The following is a 23,603-nucleotide window of genomic DNA, read 5'->3' as shown; positions in this document are numbered from 1 at the left end:
AGTAATTCACAATTACTTGGTGCACAGGGAAATTATTCTTGCATGTCTTGATGAATTATATAATGAAGTCGTTTTGGATGATCTGCAGCAGCTCTCTTTATATTCTTCAGCAGAGAATGTACATGTGTGCATATTATTTAAATCAGTTCCATCCAAAACAATATCAAATACGATAAATAGAGTTTCAATTCAACTGAGCCCAGTATCTTTTTTTTCTTTTATTTGCAATTTATTTATACAAATATCACGGTGGAGAACCCACGTGACTTATTTGGTAAAGTGCACGGCAACAAATGTCAACAAGTCTCGAATCAGGTAAGGTTTTTAAAGATAACTTTCTTAATATTTGGAGATTTTTTGTGACTTTTGTGTGATAACACATGTTTCCATGATTCATGAAAATGAGCCCATCATTTAGGCGACTCTGTCGGTCTAACTGTTAAAACGCGTTCATTCTTCCCTTGCCACTCCATTACAATGCGTCAAACATGGAGCAATGTTCAATAGTGAATTTGAAGAATAGAAATAATAAATATATTTATAATAACTCGTTTAAGCACCAGTCAGTGAAATAATGAGTATATACACTGAAGGTTGTAAACGACCGTGTACTTTATCAAACCTAAAATGTCCGTGTACTTTATCAATTTGGTTTTAGTTCATTTTCGCCTTTGAAATAACTATAAGAAGTTCAACAATACACGCTGAAAACTTTAAAATACATTAAATTTGCTTAAAGTAAGATTTTTGTATGAATTATTTACGGATAACATGAAGTAAACCGATAGATTTGTCAAAAGCCGTGTACTTTGCCTTAGATTTCAACTCTGAGAAATCTTTTGGTCAAGATTTTCAGGAAAACTTTAGGATATTAGAGAAAGTTCTTTATAACCGTGGATAGAGCTCTTAAATGCGGGGTTTATGGTCTTTATTTCACAAAAAATCTCCAAATATTAAGAAAGTTATCTTTAAAAACCTTACCTGAATCGAGACTTGTTGACATTTGTTGCCGTGCACTTTACCAATTAAGTCACGTGGGTTCTCCACCGTGAATACGGGAGATTAGAAGTTTTAATAATTGAGTTAAAATACTGCGAAAACTTATGTCGAATGAATATGTCTTATTTCTGTTTAGTCACTATTTAATACACGTTTGGAACGATATGGCTTGGATATCTTGATGCGATGTAAACTTGTTGTATTCACACGAACACTCATGCACCATCAGACATACACAAATGTATTTCATAATGGACAAGATCGGGTTTCAAATAACTCCACAATCGATACAATTTCAAACCATTTGAAAGAACATATTAAACAGTTAAAATAAAAGAAGACTTAAATAAAACAATTGTGCAAGAAAGGTTCTGAATGTACAATGATTATGCCATGCACAAATATCGTTAAGTATTGATATTCCATATGACAGTTTAATGGACAGAGGTTTTTAATGGTACTAAATGTGTATAAAACAATTAATCACTGTAATAGAATCTAAAAATATCTGTTAACATCGAATATAATCGTGTGATGTATGCTCAATTTTAATCCAATACTTCACGTTTCATGCATTAGCCTGCCTGTATGCAATTAAAAGGCAGATCAAAGAATTTCCGACTAGAATCATGCATACACTTATTCCAGTTACCCCATCAATGGTTGCAGTACACATTTTGATAACAGGATGAAAATGCACCTGTTTTTAGGGATTCTGCATTATAAAATATTAAAACAGATGGGAGCATAACTTTTACGGGTGTATCAGATACCATACCACGGCATTGTAATTAAAACATTCTTCACAATTTGAAACAGTCTTTACATCATAAAAGAAGGCGGATATGTTATAGGTTATTATTCTATCCATATCCTTTTAAACAGCTGAACGTAATACAGCACGGCATACCGAAAAATCCATATAACGCTATGTTTTTTGTTCAATCCACAAGTCTATATAGTATAAAGATATGACCCAAATATCACATAAAAGTCTTTATCCAAATATCGATATCAATGTCAACTCATTTACCACATACAAGCATGCTATGATTCAAAATCCTGTATGATTTTACTCTTATAGTTGTTTCTTTGTTTCTCACAGAAAGAAAACTAGTTTAAGAGCGTACAATAAGCTTAAGTAAATGATATCAAAAATATAATTTTACTCAATTACATGTTTAGCTGTATAACATCTTCGGAATATTGACATATTTTGAAAGACTAAAACCATTTTATGCTGTAATTATGAATAATGAGTCGAGATTTAGCGTTATGATGGGGCCAGGCGTATTTATCATCACAAAATAAAGTGCAGTTGCTGCAAAAAAAAAACATCGTTTCCATTTGGTTTACATCCTGGTTTATAGGAATTTCAATTAAAAGGTTTCATCTGTTCATTTTTAATTACTCTATACATCCAAGGCAATAATAAGTACTGTTTGCAATACACTTAGTAAAATGTGCTTCTCAATCTGTTCATGAAAGCGCGTTTTCGTGTATCTTTGTATCTTGCCTCTGTTTAAATTCAACTACTTATGTTCTATCGTTTAAAAGTGTTGCAACAGAAATAAATTTGTGTTTTAAAATATTTAATGATTGAATAATATATCAAGTCAGTATGGGTTTATGCTGAGAGTCCATGGAAATGTTTTTGAATGAAGCTGCGGGATTCAGAAATAACACTACCAAGGTAATTCCCCAATATCAACGTATTGGCATTTGGCACGTCTTGTAAAGCGCTGCGTTAAAACAGATACATTGCGGGAATGTTTCTCCGAAGGTAAGGCAGGTTATCTGCAAATGTTCTTCAGGTTTCCCAATTAATGTGCGATGTAAGCGTTTTTAAGTAAAATTTAACAACGTCGTGTCTGTGATTTCAAGATGCTTCTGAATGCCGGTCTTGATAGTAAATATAGAATTTGTTAATTTTATTTGGAACAAAGATATCTTGATTTATTGGAATGTACATAAGCAAAGAGCCTTGCTGTGATATTGTTTAATGTTACAGTGAAGCTGAGCTGTACAGTGAAATTCTAGGCTTCAATTATTCTCATACTTAAATCCTCCTTCAAAATTCCTTCGACTGTTTTAAAAAACAAACAGAATGAAAATCACAATACACTGTGGGGTTTTTTTCACGAAAAGGTCCTGAATTACAGCCTTTTTTATATGCAAAAGTTATATTATATAATCATTTACTTATTAGCTGTGGAATATGGTGTCATATAAATAATAAAAATCATTATTAATGATAATGATTTTGAGTTCCATTTGGACAGAAAGTCTGGACAGCAAGTACCCTTTGTAATGGTAGGGTCAGGTAATTCAGACAAGGTTTATTTTTTACATTGAGATATGTAACCTTGTAAAGTTAAAAGTTCTTTATGTTAAAAGTGTGTCCTTGACTTTAAAGTTTTAGCTGTCAACTGAATTTAAATCAATTTTCAACACTGTTCAAAGATAATGAAGTAGGCAGAAAGTGATGATTCAGGGACATTAGAATAAAAAACCTTCAATTCAATAATGTCGATTTTGCATGATTGAAAGGAACATTACTGTCAGAATTTTTTGATGGAGATGAAGTTTATGACAATGGTGGAGTAACCTTTTGGTGTGGTGCACCATCGTAGAGAATGCATTATGAGCAATGAGTATGACTGCGTTCTATTATTACTCCTTTCTTAATGTATATTGCCAAAAACAAAATGAATTATGAAAAACATGTTGTCCTGGAAGTCCTAATTTCTGATTAAAGAGGGGGCCAATATGGTGTTTTATTTTGTTTTTGAACATTGCCCTCTGTCAAATCCTGAACGGTTGATGTACCATGAATTATTTTCATTAATACTTTTGAAGAGCCATAAAAGTAAGTCTAACATTACTTCCTATGGAGTATCATTCTCACTGTGGTGAGAACACAATACGACCAGACGTAAAGAGATGCAGGCTGTATCTCCATTCGCTCCATCAGAAGATAACGTTGACATTTCTCATGTTTTTCTCCGTCAGAAAGGTTTAATGCACACACAAATGTTTTCCATAGTCGATGTTAACCTATAGTGTGTTGCAATGCTCCTTCGAAATTTTTACATTTGTATAAAATATTGCGTTGTATCTGTATTTTGATTTAGAGTTAAACATAATTATGAAACGTTTGTTAAAAAATAGGACAAACGCTGCTTGTATACGAGACACAGTAGACTGTATAATTATCTGCTACGCATGTTGGTCTTTACAAAACCATCAAGGCAAAAAGACACTAACGTGAAAGAAGGCTATATACAATAAACTCATTACTTGTTAACCTTTAATTAATCAAGATATAAAAGAAAGGTTAAAACCTGAGTGGGAACTCCCAAAAGATTTCAATCAGTTTCGAGTCCGCAATGTTTTAACACATTTTCAACCTAGAGCTGCCTTCTGATTTCACCTCCACTATAAACTGAGTGAAAATCGCAAACCCATTTGCAACAGAAATGTTATCACTCATTTTTTCGTTTGACTAGTATTTTGATAGTATAATAAATTCAATACACATGTTATAGAACGTAGACAGATAATCACAAAGTTTTCATGGTAGCCGATCTTTTCGAGTTCGTATAAGAAAAAGTTCTACTAGCAATAACATCCATTCTTGTCGTATAAAACCCTGAAAGAGAGAGGTGTATGTTCAGAATGTTTGAAAGTGTTCTTTGGCATTATTTTTAATCATATCAAGGGTATATATAAATATTCCTGAAATGCTAAACAGAAGCCCATGAAGCGCGCAAATAAATTATACCTTCATTATGAAGTTCAAAATTATAAGTTGTTTTTATAGACAAAAACATACATCATGAGAAGATACTGTATTGAATATTTGGTTGTACATGTGTGGCAATGGTCACTTTTTTAAACAGAAGGATCATGACCAGCGTGCATTTTAAACAAAAGGAACACGTGGACATAAGTGAAAACATTACATTAAGACGTCCCTGTTCGGTGGTCCTTTGATATTGTATCTTACAACAGGGCTTGTTTATGAAGTTCCTTTTGAATTCAAATTTGTATTCACCGACCCTGATGATATTGAACGTGTGTTTTTTCGTTTTCAGATAAAAAAACATATTGGGGACTATCCAAATAAATCCATTAAAAGTAGACAAGAAAGTGTTTCAATATTTATATTTATTAAAACATAAATCTGAATTGAAAAGACCGTATTTTCAATTCCTTTACAATCGATACGTTAACCTTTACATGTTAAACAGTAAAAATGGAAGGAATCCTAAATAAAGTATTATGCAATGAAATATATGAACCACATTGATTGTACCTGACACAAAACACATTAAATATTTATTTTCCATATGTCAGTTTAATAGGCCGACGTATTGAATATGGAAAAAACAATATTTATTTAGATTCTTCATTGCCGTTTTGCCTGGGATAAAAGCCCAGTTGGAATGCTTCTTTGTTATACCAATATATGAGGTTTGATGCATTAGGTTTGCCTGTCTATAAAACGTAGGATCAAAGAATTCCCACTGGGTTCATGCCTTTATTAATTGCAGTTAACAAGTTCATGGATTTTAGTATAGATTCTAAAAACAGGATGAAACTGCACCTGAAACCAAGGGTGGGTAACATGAAATATCAAAACGAATGGCAACATGGATACGGGTAGCTTATTGGACATAATAAATATAATCGGAAGGTAACCAATGAAAACACGTATTCTATGTGTCCATGTTACACAAATTTTACTACAGTGACAAACCAAGCTACAAACAATAAAGCACAAAATGAGATGTTTCTAGTTTTATTTACTATTCTGAACCGTTACTCCCAATAATAATAAACAAACAACTTACTGGTCTCATGAATGTACATTAATCTATTGTCTTTTTATGTTTGTTTGTGACGTTTCCGTTTTTGTGATTTTTAATTATTTCCTTTGCTTTAAGCTACGTTGTCTTCAAGCCGTTACTGGCTCAGTTGAGTCTTACAGGTTTAACCATAACTTTGATTCATACATGTTTTGATAAGTGTGACATTGAGAACTCGCAAACTACTTTAACCTCATTTTAACTCCTGTTATCATTCACACAGCTATTGATAACGATGAAAATGTTTTTGTTATCTGTGTTTATTATCTTGTTATGTTGTGTCTGTAAGGTATACGATGTAAAAATAATGGTCTATCGTGCCATTGGCTGTAATGGTAAATTTAATGGCTGGTGACCAGTCTAATATGTTGATATCATTTGAATGCACATTTTAAATATGCAGCATACCTTATAGGAAATTCATAACAGGGACTATATTCATTAAGTAACTTGAGTTCGATTATTTTTTGAAAAAGGTGCTTGTTTTCTTAGCTATTTATTTTACTAAAAAATGCATTTTTCTTAGCTAAAGACTAACTCTTGTACATCAACTAAATCCCAGAAAATGGCCTCAATTATAAACTCATATGTATACATTTGATCACAGTCAGGTTGGGAGGTTAAATTTACGTTGCATGATTTTTATTTCACTATATGTGTTGAGATGTTTTATTTATACAGCCCCAGAAGAAGTTATGGAAGAATGCAATTTTGTACTTTATTTCAACTGATTTCGCAAGCAAAATACCGATCTTTCCAGATACATACAAAAACGTTCCGGGTAGCATAGCAACTTTTCTTTTATAATTTCATTTTCAAAAGACAAGCCAGAGTTCGTTAAAGGTTGAATTGTAAGTGAAAATCCAACCCTATTGTAAACTATAATGTTTGATGATCACATTCCTGGACCCGTAAGGCTTATTGGCGTCGGAACGGCGTTTGATTCGATATGTTTTAGTTTTGTTGAGAAAATGTTGGCATTACAGTTTGCAGATATGTTTAAAAATGGATATAAATGTTCTTGGACAACATCGAAATTGTTTTACCGATACATGTTTTTAAGTCTCAGCCTCTCTTAAGATAGTAGATGTTGTAAACGGAATGGTAGGTCATATTTCTCCGTACATGTTTATTTTGGGTTCAGATATATTAGCTATTTAGATTAAGAAATTGTGAAGATATAAGACGTATTTGTATCGATAGTTCAAACTATATTATTTCACATTTTGCAGATCATACATCTTTTTTGTTGGATGGTACAAAAAAAATGTGAAAACAGTGAAATGTTTCAATTAGATTCTCCCAATTTTTAGGTTTAAACGTAAATCATGATAAGACCAAATTAGTTTGGGCTGTAACACTGAAATTCCCTTCCAGATCCACGAAAAACAAAATTTGATTTATTACGGGCGATATTAGGTTCAAGTTACTTGATGTAAATTTTATTATTGCTCTAAACCAAATGTGTGAGATAAATTTTGATGAGAATATATTTAAAGTAAAGCATAGTTTAATATATAAAAAAGCAGACAGGTAACACCGATAGTTAAAATTACAGTTGTAAAACCAATTGTATTACCATCAATTACACATTAATTTGTTACCAAATCCATCAAATGAGTTTGTAAAACGACTCATTGATACATTTTCAGAGCTAGTATGGAATTGAAAACAAAAAAGGCCAGTTTTTTGTGACAGAAAGTGGAATAAAAGACATAGCTGTTGCAAGCTTTATTTATATAGCAAACAAATAAAATAGCTATAAAGTATAATAACATAGTGAAAATAAATGTTTCAGCTGATAGCTACATTAGTTGATAAGGATGAAATGGCTAATGGAAGTAAGTGTTTTAGACAAAACTGTATTACGGACGTTTTTTGGGAAGATGTATGAAAAGCATATACATTGTATGCTTTATATTGATAAGGTTTTAACATTGTCGTACAAAGTATTTGTTATAGAAGGGTATGGAAACAATAATTCCAAATTTGATGTAATTTTTCTAAATTTCAAAAAATGTATTTTCCTTTGTAAATATAAACCATATAGGTTCAATTGTATTTGGTTTTATTACGACCTAAGGTTGGCATAGGGAATTTATCGTAAAACAAAGCTCTCAGATACAAATAACTGATAAGATTAATCAGACGATTGTAAACCCTTTTCTTTCATTAATAAATTTAAATGTTTTAGAATAAAGGCCTGTGTTTTAAGTTTTTTTAAGTTTAGTTTATGTTATATAAAAATGTTCGAGTTTCATTTTGTTTTCACTTGATGAGTATTTTTTCAACAGAACTATTGTAAGACTGAAATGTTTTCAGCTTTTGCAACTTTTGTTTATAATTAGTTTAAATTTTTATATTTATAAAGAAATTCCTGCATTTATATGAAAGGTTTGTGTACATTTTGTTATGCAACACTGCATTTGAAGCTGATGGAAACAAGCTGATAAGCAAAAGGTAAATGAAAAGCCTGAATGTATCCGACGTATAACAATAATGCAAAATTCGGATTATGATTAGAACTGATCATGATAAATACTGCAATATTCCTGAACACATGAACATGCGTTTTCCCTGATATATTGACCTGTAAATCAACATCTGTTTGCGTATATGTAAGGTACATACATTCGCATGCATGCAATATTGAAAGGCATATTCATTTTGGCAGCCAGTATGTTACTTATATGTATAACTCTAGAAAACAAAACACGAGATCCGAACAGCAGATAAAGGTCCGAAACGGAAAAGCGCGCAAAATTTTAGCCAACTGGCGTCAAAACGGAAATAACGTCATTGATGTTTTATCCACCAGATTTGCATTTATGGTTTTATTCACGGGCCAAAGCAAGAAATACAGCAACATTGCATCTCGATATACTCACTGTTTCTAACGGTGCGTTTATCAGAATATCATCTTCCTTAAGTTTTTTATAAACCAAGGAGTAGGATAAAATAAAAAGGTAATACTTTTTATGGGAAAATAAGTATACGATAAAACTCAAAATAATAGAGCAATTTGTCTTTCTTAATTTATAATAAATATATTAGAAAATATAATAATAATGTTTATTTTCATAATACAAGCTTGAACTGGATGCATTGGATACATTTATATGGAAAGTTCAAAAACAGTTGAGCGAAATACACGAATAACATGGTAACTCCACCTACATCGCCAGGTGAGGTTAAGAGTTAAGCTGAAGTGTCACCATGACGCAGCCCAAAGAGTTTGGAGGAGGAAACTTCAGGAAAGGGCAACACGTTAAGAGGAATTTTGAGCTAACATATCTTACGACGCGGGGCCTCCATAAGAGATTGACTCCCGTCAATGTTCGGAGCACTTCTGATCCTCGAAGACGGGTACAACAGCTAGGCCGTACAACACACGATGCTTCGTAGACCAACACTTGCTTCTGTCTCCAGGAGTTCAATTTTACAAAGATTACAATGCCCTTAGGAAAATGCCCTCCACTTGAGCAGAACCCGCTTGAGCATTATAATGTGCGTATGCTTAGAAAACTGATGATGTACATATAGTACATTTCGCAATCTTTGTCCCTTATATATGGCTTGTGAATAACATTTTTAAGTACATATCATCAATTATGCAAACTATAATTACAACAATCATGATTATGAAATCCACATGTATGAACATGAAATACAACAATCATGATTAATAAAATAATAAACGTCTATAAACATGCAATACTTTCTATAGGTTTTAGTAAAATTATAACCGTAACAAATAATATATAACATTCAATTATAACCTTAACTGAAACGAAAAACAGAGCTAAAATAGTATAAATTACATGTCTATATTAAGAACAAAGAGGAGCAGCTAGAACATTGCCATTGCTAAAATTATCTACTTCAGGCCATATATGTATACGTCTAAAACTCATTCGACTGATTTCTATGAACAATGTAGAGATTTTCCTAACATAGGACAGAGTAAAAACACACCTTGTGTCGAATTGGACGGACTTGCTTAAACTGTTAAGAGATTACCAGGCATCACTTGATGATTATCGTAACGAAGGCCAATTCGGCTAGAATCATGGTCCATTTATCTGTATTTAGTGAAGTGTAATAAGTTCGATATAGTTCTCATAAATAAGATTAAAAAATGATTAGGAACAAATTATCAAAAACGATTTCATGGTTTGATTAGTATATCCGAATTTTAATTGATTTCGAAAACAATGTTTGGATAATGCCATATGTTGCACGTTTTTGTTAAGCTATATAACAAATGATGGTTTTTATACTTGTATATTATGTAAAATGAAAACGTTAGATATGGTAAAATATGTTCTTGGGTGATTGAAGAGACAACCGTCCGCTGCAGGATTCAGATAAAATGAGATGAACTCTTATAATGAAGTTATTATTGGAACAGCTTAATAGATATGTATTAATATATTGGCACATCGTGTAAAACGCTATGTTTAACCAAGTAATTTGACGGGATATTTCTAGGAAGGTAGGGCAGAATCCTACGATAATGGTAGATATAAATCTTCCTGGAGCTAATCATGTTACGGTTATCAGCAAATACACTTCAGGTTTCATTATTAATGAGCGTTGCAAGTTAAATTTAACAACGGAGTGTCTTCACAAAACTTGCCTTAGAGTAACATTGGGAAATGGAAATTTGTAACAGTCACCGGAAAAGTGAAACCATCCCCTCATCTTTTTACTAATACTACAAAAAATACAGTTGACGCTTCTTAAAAATTAAAAAAAAATGCTTGTGTATATAGTATTTTAGGAAATAAAGTTCATATTAAAAAATAAAGTAAAACTAAATGCATTTTTCTAGTCATTTCAAGTAGGGCGTACCTGATGAGAATATAAGAGTTGTTTATCTTAAAATTGGAAAAGATGGAAATTTGGCACTAAAAGCCTTAGTATCCCGATGAAGTGTATGTATTTTGAACAATTGTATTTTTTTAGTTTTGCAACTTTATTTTTTTCTGGGATGGTACATTGTAAATATATATGATTTAAAATAAATAATGTTTGGCCGAACAATAAGGCATGTGCCAAAAAAAACTCTTTTACGTTAATCTATTTTAGATTTCTCCGAATCGTATTCTCTAGTCCAAATTGTTTGTCTGGCATTAAAGATAATTTCATTAAAAAACATTTGTTTTAAATGTTACTTGCACAGAAAATATTTCACTTGTATGAATTAAAGATTTATTGCAAATATACGTATAGTTCAAACACAAGAGTAATTATGTTCCTAGAACGTGGACTCAATTTGACACTCGGATTGGACAACTCATTGACAGTACATTTTATTTATATTTAGTTATTAAGTCTACAAATTGCATAAAACAAGTTATGAAATAACCTGTTAAGATGAGCATTCAGTATCATTATGTAATGCTAGCAAGGAAACTGCCAGTGGTATCCACACAAACAAATAAATCATTATTAACATTCCCATGTTATGGACAAAATTATGCTTCAGCAACTGATGTGAATATACCTTTTACAAAACAAAACACACAAAAAGTGGTGGAAAAAAGGAAAGGAAAATGGGATAATTGTTGAGGGTGCTACTAAGGTGTATTTTTTTTAACGTTTGCAATTGTTGTTCTTATTAACAGTATGAAGCCACTAGCACATGTGTATATATTTCATATATTCAATGATCCTAAACAAGGTCGAAATGGAAAAAAATGCGGACGAGATGATCAATATGAACACCTGCATAACATGAACTGTTTAAATCATTTTAATCTAGGTTCTGCTTTTCACATCCAATTTGTGTTGAGATACCTATAGATACCGATTCTTCTAGACAATAAATCTCACAATAGGTGTGAAATGTTTGAGAGTGATTATAAAAAGGTCTACGTGAAAGTATCACTTTATAACTCAATAAGAGTTGATGTTAAATGTAAGTTAGCAGCAAATCATACGAGACAAGTCTTACCATACACAATTACACTTTCCGGTAATATATATGCATTTATAATAAGTTCGAAATAATAGCAAGAATAGAAATTGAAAGTTATGTTATTACAACAATTGTATTTCAGTTAAATTAACTGGACTATTTATTATAGTTACTCGTATACACGTGTTTACAAATGTGCTCCTCCCAACACGGACTACTATAAAGTGACCATACACAACTGATATACATATGACATGTCATTTTGTTTTATGTTATAAAGTCATTACCTTGCTCTAAAGGGTTTTACTGAAACGCCAATAATTCCTTGGTATGAACTACATCTTCAACTGGCACTCCCACATGCGGCAAGAATAGTTTTACCATCGACCACCAGTAATTGTTTGGATGGAATAGTTTATAATCCATAATAGGTTTTAGTCATAATATTATTTGAACACATAAAAGAAACAGTATCTAATTTAACTAGAGGCGATGTTGTCAGAACAAGCATGGCCTAGTTCACACACTGTTGGAATTATTCAGATGGTGAGTTCTAGTATTGAACATACCAAACCTGATTGATCGGTTGACTACTATGTAACGCTCCTAGATTATGATCACGTCCGATATGTTCCCACTGATCTCAGATGTAAATAAGCTCATAGTACAAACCATCTTAAAAACTGCCATAACAATTACTACCGATACGCCCAATGAGCAAATTGAGAGAATCACTACAAAATGTTAAAAGAAACACCCCCAACCCGAAAAAAATAAAAACATAAACAAACAAACACACAACTAAATAAAACAAATAAAATAAAATAATAATAAATAAAATAGAATTATAGCTGCATACATAAATACATTGACAAAATCACGAAATTTATCCTATAAATATTTATGTTCGTTGGAACAATAAAAACACTGTTTTTCAACACAAATATCTTCCCCAAATACGTGCATATACATTAATTGGCTTACCTTTTGCTGGGGTTGTTCTCGTTTCTCTGAGAGAAGAGAAACCATGTCGTTGTCGCCATTGTCTTCGGCCAATGTCACCACAGTGTCAGTGTTGTTTACAGACATCTGAATGGTGAGCGGGATTTTTTCAAGACCTGCAACAATAACACGTATTGCATTGATAAAATAGAACTATATGTGTCAGTATTCACCCCGAGCGCACCTTTACTAAAACGATATGAACAAAATAATTTATCAAATTCAAGCACGCATGTCAGTGATTGGCCAGACTGTTTTAAAAATTTCACTTTTATATATCAAAACAATGGTCAATCGTATTATAAGATAATCATAAGATACTTTACTTTAGCTATAGCTGCCTTTAGGTCCAAAAATATACACCCGGAATACATTTTGATCTTACCGTGTAAGTATTTCTTTCTGTGTATATACTATTATATACGCCGAATGCAATTTTGGAAAAAACAAACAAAATCAATTGTTTTAGCCTCTATCTATAAACATACATAGTGCTCTCAAATAAATTTTATTCCTGGAGATTAGGTCAGGGGATAATGCAAATATATTTTTGCAATATATATGTACACCATGTGGCACTCGAGTCCTTATTGTATTTTACTTTAGGATGGTATTAAAACATTTACCTTTATCTAGAATAAGAAGGATGAGGTATGGCAGAGGGTTAGAGAGAGGCTGGTGTGTCTTGATGATGACCGGGGTGAGCATAGCGCGCCCTCCATTCCCGGGCTCCTCACGACACCGCGGCTCAGGTCATCTGCGGAGTGAAAATGGTACAGTTAACTAGGTAACATAGCTCTCACTCCTTTTCCAAGTCATTTGCTGAGAAGAAATGGTACAATAAGGAGTAAGCGAAAAAGGAAGAGTTAGGTGTTGATAAAAAGGCCACATAACGCGCCTTGTTTCCACATTAAGGGTTAGACGGTCAGCAAAGAGAACAGTATACGCTAACTGAAAGGCTACTGAATGGTGAGAAAATTAAACGATTTCTAGTTATATTGTTTAGAAAATATCAAAATTCAAGCATTTATTTAGATCAAACTTGAAAACATGGATATCTATAGCCGGAGTTTCTTATAAATGGCATTAGTTGAGTAGTTTAATTTTGAGTTTGTATTGTTTACAAAAACGTTAATTAAAAATAAAACAGCCTGACACATAATGTTTTTATTGATTTTATTGTCCGTGTGGTTATCATTGCATTCTTTATTGATTTCTTGTTTAAAATTGATTTCATTTACCAATTTAACAAACTTAAATATTTATAGAATTTAACCAAAACAATGGATAATGTTATCACAAACAGGAACAGGTTCCTGGCAGCCCATTCTGGTTTCGACTGTGGCGTATCATCACCATCGCAATTTTTATGTATTTAACACAATTTCTCTGAGATTCTTAAGAATGTTCTGATATTTCTTGTAAAAGCCGACCGTAAAAATAGCAAGTCAAATGTGTTCCGTATATCGTATATTTCATCTCGATTTCTTTGCAAGAACTTCTCAGGCAGATCCATCCGTAAATGTTCCTACTATGCGGGAACGTGTAATAAAATAGTAGATGTAGAAGCCATACACTCGTTCCGTACACATATCCTAAGGTGTTATGATTCTCTTCTTTACAGGGACTTTCCAGTTTGTGCAATTTATAGGCTGTTTGGCCTCATCGCATCGTATTATATGGCATTATCATAACTACTGTTATTTCATAAGGCGGACAGGCAGGCTGATGAATTTTAGGTATATATTTATCGTAGTTTATTTTATTTGTTTTCTATTAAACTTTTGAGTATTCATTTCACCTCGTGATTTTTGCAGTAAAATTCACAGAAAAAAGTGTTTGAACATGTTCCAAGCTTGAAAGTCAACAATACATTTATCATTGCTCTAAGCTGAACAGATGATTTAGACTTTTAAATCATGCCTTTATGTCAACAGAATATAAATTATGGAATATGATAAAAGCAAATCTTCCCTTTTCGATGGTTATTTATAAAATTTGGTTTGGACACATTTGTCTAGTTCGTACCTCATCCAAATGCTGAAAGATTGATAGATTAGTTTCTTTTAATAAGAACAGTGGTTTACTTTCTACTTAAAAGATAAAGCACCAATTATTATTAAACATAACATTAAGTCTAACGTTTAATCCAAGTTGTACCGGACCACACCTCAAAATGCTAGTATAAGAAAATCGACATTCAAATGTTGAAAGAACGCCTAAAACGAAACAGTAAAGAAATTCCGCTCATTGATGTTAATGAACATTTTGGAAACAACTTCACAGACGTCAAAACAACGCCCGTTTTCAAACAGTTACCTAATTGTGCGATTGTGCTTTCCTTTGAAGCGTTATGTAGACATCGTAACTCTGAATCAATGTTTGAAATTTTACGAGAACTTTTAATCAGCCTTAATACGACCATCGTTAACATTAGAAATGCCAGAGTAATTTAAAACCATTCGCGTGTATTTATATCTTTAACAGTCTCAATTTCTCTGTGTAATTAAATTTGCATTGGAATCCGTCTGCGAACATCAATATTTTGCTCAGCAGCTGACGATATCATTTTAAAAAGACAAGTTTTATAGAAATTTACAATACCTGCTCAATTGGCTGTAACGATCAGGTTATGTTTATTGTAAACGTTGTTTTCCCATATTTCTATAAAGGTCACCTATTTCCACCATACAGACGTTATCATGATAGTATAATAAATAAAATTGTTTAAAAATGGTTAAACGTAAAATCAAGTTCATTGAAAGTTAAAAGCACCTGTATTGCTTTTTTACTTGCTTTCATTTGCACCATTTATGTCATTAACACAAAAATGAATATTTACCCAAGACCAATTTTATTCAGTTATCATGCATACTGCATATGATTATTAGTTATTTAACAAAGTTCAATTTTCTCATTATATACCTCTTTCCAATCCTTCAAATATGACCAACAGTATTAGTATTCGCAATCCGAATAAATCAGAATAAATCAACAAATTACAAAGAAAGCTTGGTCATTGAAGAACATCTTCGGAAAACATGTCATGAGAAGTGGTTACCAAGATAATAATCCTTGATACACTTGTGGTGGAATCAAGTTGAAGAAGATTCCAAACGAACTATTTCCAATGACAAAATATTCCTTTGAAACAAATAAACATACACGTCCGTCGAAGGTTAACTGCTAATGAGCAAAAATGTTTGAATAAAATTCCCTGAAGTGTTAAGTGCCACTGATCGACTGATGGTGTTTCTATCTAGTTATGCTTTCGCCGAATTTCCTGGCATATTTCAAAGACTATCTGGTGATCTACAGATCATTTAGAATCGTGAAATACACCTGTTCAATTCTCGCAGGTTTTTTCTATGTTTCATACAAAGGTATTTGCAAAGTCTGGTCAATACTTGGCAGCTATGGCTTAAAAGCTATCATACCATGGTACTCATAAAATGATAAATTAAACTAGCGTGCAATGTATTGATGAATTGTAATATAATAATACTCTTTGATAAGTTTGTTTATTTAATTTCAGGCACAGTACTTTCATAATTGCTTTATTGATGTTGGATATAAATTGCTAAGCTGCCATGTGTTGGCCGACTGTCGAATTGAAAGTTTCATTTTTGGCCTTCATTAGCGCCATTAACGAAAATAATATATACATTTTAAGAGGATGTTATTACATCCTTCTTGCGTACCGAAAACTTCAATTACTCTCAGAATCCCGCATTGTAAATAATATTCAACGATTTTTATGTTATGCGTACCAAATGGGGCCAAGTATTAAGTTTCCGTGTACCATGAACCGCCCAGATTTCCAAGCACTTCTTTTTTCCTCACCGCGTCCTAAAAGGTGTAGTACGTCTTCTTTTAATTATAAGTGTGTGTATGCGTCCAATACATGACCAGTTCACGACGAAATGAACAGATCTTGAGCTATACAAAGTAACATTCTCAAATCGATGCAGGCACTCAATTACTGATGGAAATTTGGCAAGGAGACGAACAACCTAAAGGCTGAACATACATCGAACACATGCAATCAGCTTATCCCGTTTCAGGAAAAGCAAGTTAAATAGATTTACTATCAAAATGTGTTTAAAAAACAAATGAAATATCTATTAATCCATACGCTGCTTTGTGATCTCCTACCAATATTTTCAAACAGCAAACGACATCGGAAAACCAGTTGAGAAGTATATAGGGCGTCATTGTCCAAGGATTACAAATATATCGCATTCTGTATAAACATCTCTTCCTGTGTGTTTTCATACATGTTTTATTGAAGCCAGTATTACTGAATTAGGGGTGTTTAGAGAATTCCTTATGTCGTTTATTGGACTTCATGTACTGTTGACTAATATAATTTCTTTTCAGAAAATTATGTCTGAAAACGGTGTTGAAAAACTTATTAATTTGAGTAAATTTATTTGCAATTGTTCTGAAACCTTTAAAAAAAACTCGCATGGGAACCCATAACTCTTTCGAGTTCTTAATTATGTATTTATGTTAAACGTATATATTTTATTTAGTAAACATACTTTTTCTCTATACCGTATAATGTGTTTTATTCAGTAATGTATTTAGCTTTATAATACATGTAGTTGCAAAACAAGAATTGACACTTACCAGCCTGGTTCAGTTGTATGCGTGCATGTGTATTGTAACACACAGTGTGTGCTTTGTATACATATCTGGTAAATGAACCTCATATCACATGACTTTTGTGTAGAGAGTATAACAACCCGTCGAAAAACTGTTGGGACGATGACGTTTCATTTAGCGTGTAATCTTATATCAGTTAGTTAAAATATAACTAACGCTGTCAACACTGTTGACATATTGCAGCTGTGCCTTTTGTTTATTGGTTCACACGTGAGTATGACTTATATTTCATCTGATATCTGAATAATATTTGCGCTCAGCATATGGACAATACGTCAGCGAAACACATGGAATATTCATTCGCTTCACACTTCTTAATCAGTTACATGGCTTGGTAAATGTAAAAAAATCCGATGATGAATACGAGAATGATATCATCTATTTGCCTCATCGTAACGAGCTTATAACTCATGAACAGTTGTTTTAAAAAAAATTAGATAGCAGACGTTTGTTCACAAGGACAGTGTATGAGTATCGACCTGTGTAAGTCGCAGATATCATCTGATCAGAACATCACAGTGCGCCCATTAGTTGTTCAGTCAAAGACCATTAAGGCGAAATCGGAAAAACCATCTCTTAGTCACAACAATTACTGATGGCGTCGTAGATCTCTTGTGAGATGTACATATAATTAATTTATACCATTTAAGATATGCTTTAGTCAAGATATTATTTACAATTGAATTTAATAAAATGTGATTCTAGCATTGGTCAGAGGTATTAAAATCAATGACGATATTTTGATATGTGTGCATGTGTGTAATGTTTGTAGTATCACGTTGAAGCGTGTTGCTTTATAAACATTTTAACTCTAGGGTTTAACTTTCCCCTGTATTTTCCATTTTTTATCGATATTTAGATATTTATTTGAATTGGTACATTGTATGGGCGTGGCATTTGTATTGTAAGATGTCTTATGTTTTGCCAGTATGTCTATTGTCATACCATTGACATTGGTCAAAAGTTAAGTCAGAGCTCTTAAGTGTGTAAGTTATATTCTAACGTGTCGTGTTACTCAAATCTAGTAGCTTAACTATTGTGAAGTTAGTAATATAATGTTTATTCCGACATTCACTAGAACCTTGCAGTTTCATACATAGCTTTCATACTCATCACGTATACACAAAGAAAGAAAGAAACTATCACATAAAACACTTTGATATGTTATGCAAATGTTCAATGTATAATTATGATCAGTTAAATATCAAGTGCCTGCTACACAGTGCCTAAGGAATCAAATTGACGGACCAGATTATTTATACATACTAATAGACGAAGCTAGCATTTCTTTTATTAGATTTTTGTATAAACATCGTACGAATAACGTCTGTGGGACAGAAAAATGCTTCAAACACGATCCAACGTACACTTTAGTAATGTTAGCTCGATCGATCAAAGATTGCTATTCCCCAAAATGTGCCAATCATTTTAACCATGACGTAAGCATTACATTTATTTGGAACATTTCTGGTTTATTGAAACAGATGGAATCCTAAAGAATTACTTGAAATCTTTCTTTGAAATATGTTATTTTTATGTCTGAACTAGACAATAACCAGTGTTTCACGTAGTATAATCAAGCGAAATTAATTTAAAAACTTGTTTTATTTGAGGGTGTTATAACGGCTCCTGAACTTGAAAACTGCGTTCACATTTCAAGCTGTGATGGAACGCGGTGGCTATACGCCACAACATGTAAAGAAACAGACATTTTTAAAAGAAGCATTTGGGCAGATCAAACATTTTGGTATTAAAATACAATTATAAAACTAACATTTTAAGTCTTTAAATCAGATGTCCGAAATTCCCTCAGACCATTACTGTTATCAGAGAACATGCTTTGTCGTGTTCATGGTGACTGTCTCACCCTCGCCATAGTTTTAACACAACATTTGTTTTCAATATTTCTTAAACGAGAATTCGACGCTAGGGTTGGCCGTTATAGCATACCAAATAACAATCAAAAGTTAAATGTTGCGGCCAAAATGTGTTTTGCAAAGATATGATATATATGAAGTTATCAGTACAGTTGATTATAGGAGTTATATACTCCGTATTTACAATTATCAAACTTAAAATTGTAATCTTTAATTTTCCACGTTTTCGGACACAATAATACTACAATTGAACTCGCTTTCAAGAAAATCTGAAAAGTAGTAGTGTTGGCTCCACTTAATTGCGGACAAGTAAGCTGACGGTATAGAATGTATAAGGAAGTGAGGAGAAAAAATATTAAAAAGTGCTGACGATTTAAATATATAAGTATGTATAAATTAACACAGTTATATACTGCTCGTTTTGTTAGTGAAAAGTGATGTACAAGAACACGGGCGACAAGTTTTGTAGTCAACGTCCGTAGAGTGGTGTCAAAACTTACACCCTCTTAGAACTGTTAGTATGATATATATGGTATTTATATCAATTAGTATGCACATTTGTCAAAGCTGTGCAACAAGCCCAAAGCTATTTCAAGATTTCAAAAATACAAATGAAAACTAAAGGAAAATCTTAGTGGCTATAAGTTAAATGCGATTTGTCTAGCGGCACAATTATAAAAGATTAAGTGCTAGAATCAATGAACAATTTAACACAAAATGTCCATTCCATTTGATTTCACATACCAAATTCAAAATTAACGATACTGACAACCGTATAAGTACTTAATCACTAACAATTTATAATACAATCTCAATTTTTTAGATTCAATTTTTGTGCGTCTTAAGATAAATTTGTACTTTCTACACCTGCGAGTCAAAACGTAGCACCATCTTAAAAATCGACCATATTGCAGGTCTTAATGCTTTATTGCAGGTCTCGAAGCAGCATGGTCATCCTAATTGGAAGAATCGAAAGAAAAAGATTATTTTAAATCTCCAAACAGCATGGCCATCCTAATGGAAGACCTCACAATCGATGCCTAAGAAGAAACTCACAGTCTATGTTGTATTGCAGGTCGCAATGCTGCATGGTCGTCTTAAGTGCAGTCAATGCTTTATTGCAAGTCTCGATGCAACATGGCCATCCTAATAGGAGACTCATAGTGAATGCATTATTGCAGGTCTCTATGTTGCATTGTCAATCTTATAGGACACATCACAAGTAATGTTTTTGTAATTCTCGATGCAGCATGGTCATCCTAATGAGATACCTTACAAGCAATGGTATATTTCAAGTCTCAATGAAGCATGGTCATCCTAATGAAATACCTTACAAGCAATGGTATATTTCAAGTCTTAATGCAGCATGGTCATCCTAATGGAATACCTTACAAGCAATGGTATATTTCAAGTCTCAATGCAGCATGGTCATCCTAATGGAATACCTTACAAGCAATGGTATATTTCAAGTCTCAATGCAGCATAGTCATCCTAATGGAATACCTTACAAGCAATGGTATATTTCAAGTCTCAATGAAGCATGGTCATCCTAATGAAATACCTTACGAGCAATGGTACATTTCAAGTCTTAATGCAGCATGGTCATCCTAATGGAAAACCTTACAATCAATAGTTTATTGCAAGTCTCAGTGCAACATGGTCATCCTAATTGGAATTGATTACAATCAATGCTTTATTGCATGTGTCAGCGAAAACAAACGTCTAAAGGAAGGTAAAACGAGTTTTTTTTAGGTAGCATCCTCATACTTATCATTTATTTTCCTGAAAGGAAACCCTTGAGGGTTAAACCGGTTTACGAGATGATCAATTAATTCTGGGTGGGAGATGCTCCGAAAGCTCTAAATACATCAACAGAATGAAAGCAGCAGTCTCGAAGAATATTCGACAACATGTATATTTTGTATTGTTCTATTATATTTTCATTTTGTTTTTCCTCCTTGTTTGTACAATGATGCATGGTTTATATTTGAGTTGTTGACTACTGGGCTTCTTTGTGTAGTTCCATTATTGATTCAGACTATTCATTGACACCAACGGTAGGTGCAACACTTCCTGCCATCGCCCCAAGCGTCGATCTTTCATTTTAACGAATACTCAATGATTGCAAATCAATACACTGAAGATGAAATACGGAGGAACTTTAATCAGATACCAACTTCACATGTTTACAAACATTTGTCAACTAGAGCTAACATGAAATCGAAGACAATATTGAATTTATCAAACACTCCTATGAATTTATAAACAGTCAATGGCCAGATCAAATTATAAATGTGCTAGAAATCAGGCTATATTATAATTATTTAATTTAGTTTAAGGCCACACCAAATTGATATTTCGTTCCTCGGATTTACCACTCCATTTTTTTTGAAATTGTAAAAAAAAAAAAAAATTGTGCGCCCGCACCTCCATTTTGATCGCAAAGCAGATTTTTTTCAGGTAATAATTTATTAAAAGGCTAAAAATAATCAAGTATAATTTTTCTACGCTAGTTTTCGTGTTTTTGTAAAGGGAAGTTACCGATGCGTAGTGTTTTTATACTGTATCTCGATCGGTTTAGCATGGGTTTCAATAAATTCAATCAAAATGGCGGCTTCCGGTATAAACATTGTGGCTCGAAGTTTGGAAATTAAATCTTATTTTTTACAATAAATATGTTTTGAGCATGCTTAAAGTCATTGTTGATCGTCTCATGCACTAAAGGATCATTATTTAAAGCAATCATTATGCAATAAAGCATGTGTATCTGAGACTGGTAGCGATTATATTAAGTAATTAGTGACTCGTTTTGAATGGGAATGATCAACTTAGTACTATTTTATTCAAGTCATAATACAAGGGACCAAAATTTTACCTCGTTGCGACGATGACACGTCAATTTAACTGGAACTAGAGTCATTGTTTGGTCCAAATTGATGTATCAAGCAGCTCATTTTTTATCAAATTCTGACAAAACAACAGTTTTGAACAAATATCTTTTCACAAATAGCGATATAAACACTGGTCTGGATATAGCACAACATAGGTAAGCCTAAGTTTATCACCTTATATTTTGTTTTTATTTGCAACATAATCCGGGATTGTAATGCACTTGTCAATTGTAACCACTGCCCCGCCCACCCCTCGTCCTTGTTCCAGGGGTATACCGGGGACAGCAGAGGCAATGGGCTGTGTTTTTACCTTTCAGGTGGCCCCGCAATGCCAAGTGAATGTGGTTTTGTCTTCATAATGAAAATAGTCGGGAATACCAGCAGTGTGTCCCTGCAGGTCGGGTATTTTACCCGGATTTTGAGAGACCGGAAGTCAAAGTCCCCGCTATTCCGGACTAAGGGGGGGCATATACAATTGGCTGGTGCATAAAAACATCTAAATAACCAAAAAAAGTACTCTGAAAAATACCCTTCTTTTTGTTTTAGATAGCACATGTCATTGCATTTCCTATGATAATAAAAACAAAATTTAGTCTTGTTATAAGGAGTCTGATGTTTGATGATGCTTGTGTAAGTAATCATTTTTTACAAATCCAAAATCAATCCTAAGTTATGTCTAAATACAGTTGCATATGATGTTAAACTGATTCAGGTAGATTTATAAAAGTATTTTCAAACTTTTTACTAAAAGCAGGGTTATTTATTATTATGAATGATCGTCATATTAAAGTTTTAAACGTTTTAATTATATAAGAAATTAGATTTATCCATTTACTGTTTGTACTAAACACGGATGAATAAATAGTATGTATTCCGACATTTTCCCAATGTCCATTAGAGGTTCAGTTCAAGGTGGCATTAAAATGGGTTTAAGGGCAATTATTTTGAACAATCTTTCTTATTTATATTGAATATAAGGAAAAATATATTTTTCGCTCTTCGCTCGCTTCGGTTTTTATGAAAACTGACAAAAAATTTTTTTCGCTCGCTCACTCCAATTTTTTTGGGCAAAAATCCGAGGAACTAAACATTAATTTGGTGTGGCCTAAACTACTTTCATCGCTCAGGGTGTTTACGTTTAGAAAATTAGCCAGCCAAAGTAAGTTTAAAGATAACATGAATCTGCTATATTCAACCCTATATTTTGTTTTAGAAATTCATCTTTAAAAACTAGAAGGCAAGTACTCTTCAAAGTATTGCCTTTATATCCACGGTTTAAATAAAATCCAAGTAATTCATTGAGTCTATCTGCCCAACTACCTGCTGGAAACATTTTAATTTTACGAATTTGCTTTAAAACATCACCATTAAA

The 23,603-nt window shown here is 32.7% G+C and overlaps 1 protein-coding gene across 2 annotated transcripts in view; it reads right to left on the bottom strand.

Moving 5' to 3' along the window:
• Positions 1 to 23,603, bottom strand: part of LOC128229201 (potassium voltage-gated channel subfamily H member 2-like) — a 141,406-nt gene that overhangs the window by 57,505 nt on the left and 60,298 nt on the right. For both annotated transcript variants that reach the window (XM_052940941.1, XM_052940942.1), the window contains exons 2-3: positions 13,422 to 13,552; positions 12,778 to 12,911 (exon numbers count right to left, since the gene is read on the bottom strand). In XM_052940941.1, the coding sequence (XP_052796901.1) occupies positions 12,778 to 12,911; positions 13,422 to 13,503 (216 nt within the window). In that variant the 5' untranslated portion in view covers positions 13,504 to 13,552. The remainder of the gene's footprint in view (positions 1 to 12,777; positions 12,912 to 13,421; positions 13,553 to 23,603) is intronic.

The sequence above is a fragment of the Mya arenaria genome, chromosome 3 (genome assembly GCF_026914265.1).
Source record: "Mya arenaria isolate MELC-2E11 chromosome 3, ASM2691426v1".
Taxonomy (NCBI): Eukaryota; Metazoa; Mollusca; class Bivalvia; order Myida; family Myidae; genus Mya; species Mya arenaria.
Note: the sequence above shows the minus strand (reverse complement) of the source record. Positions and strands in the feature narration are given on the sequence as shown.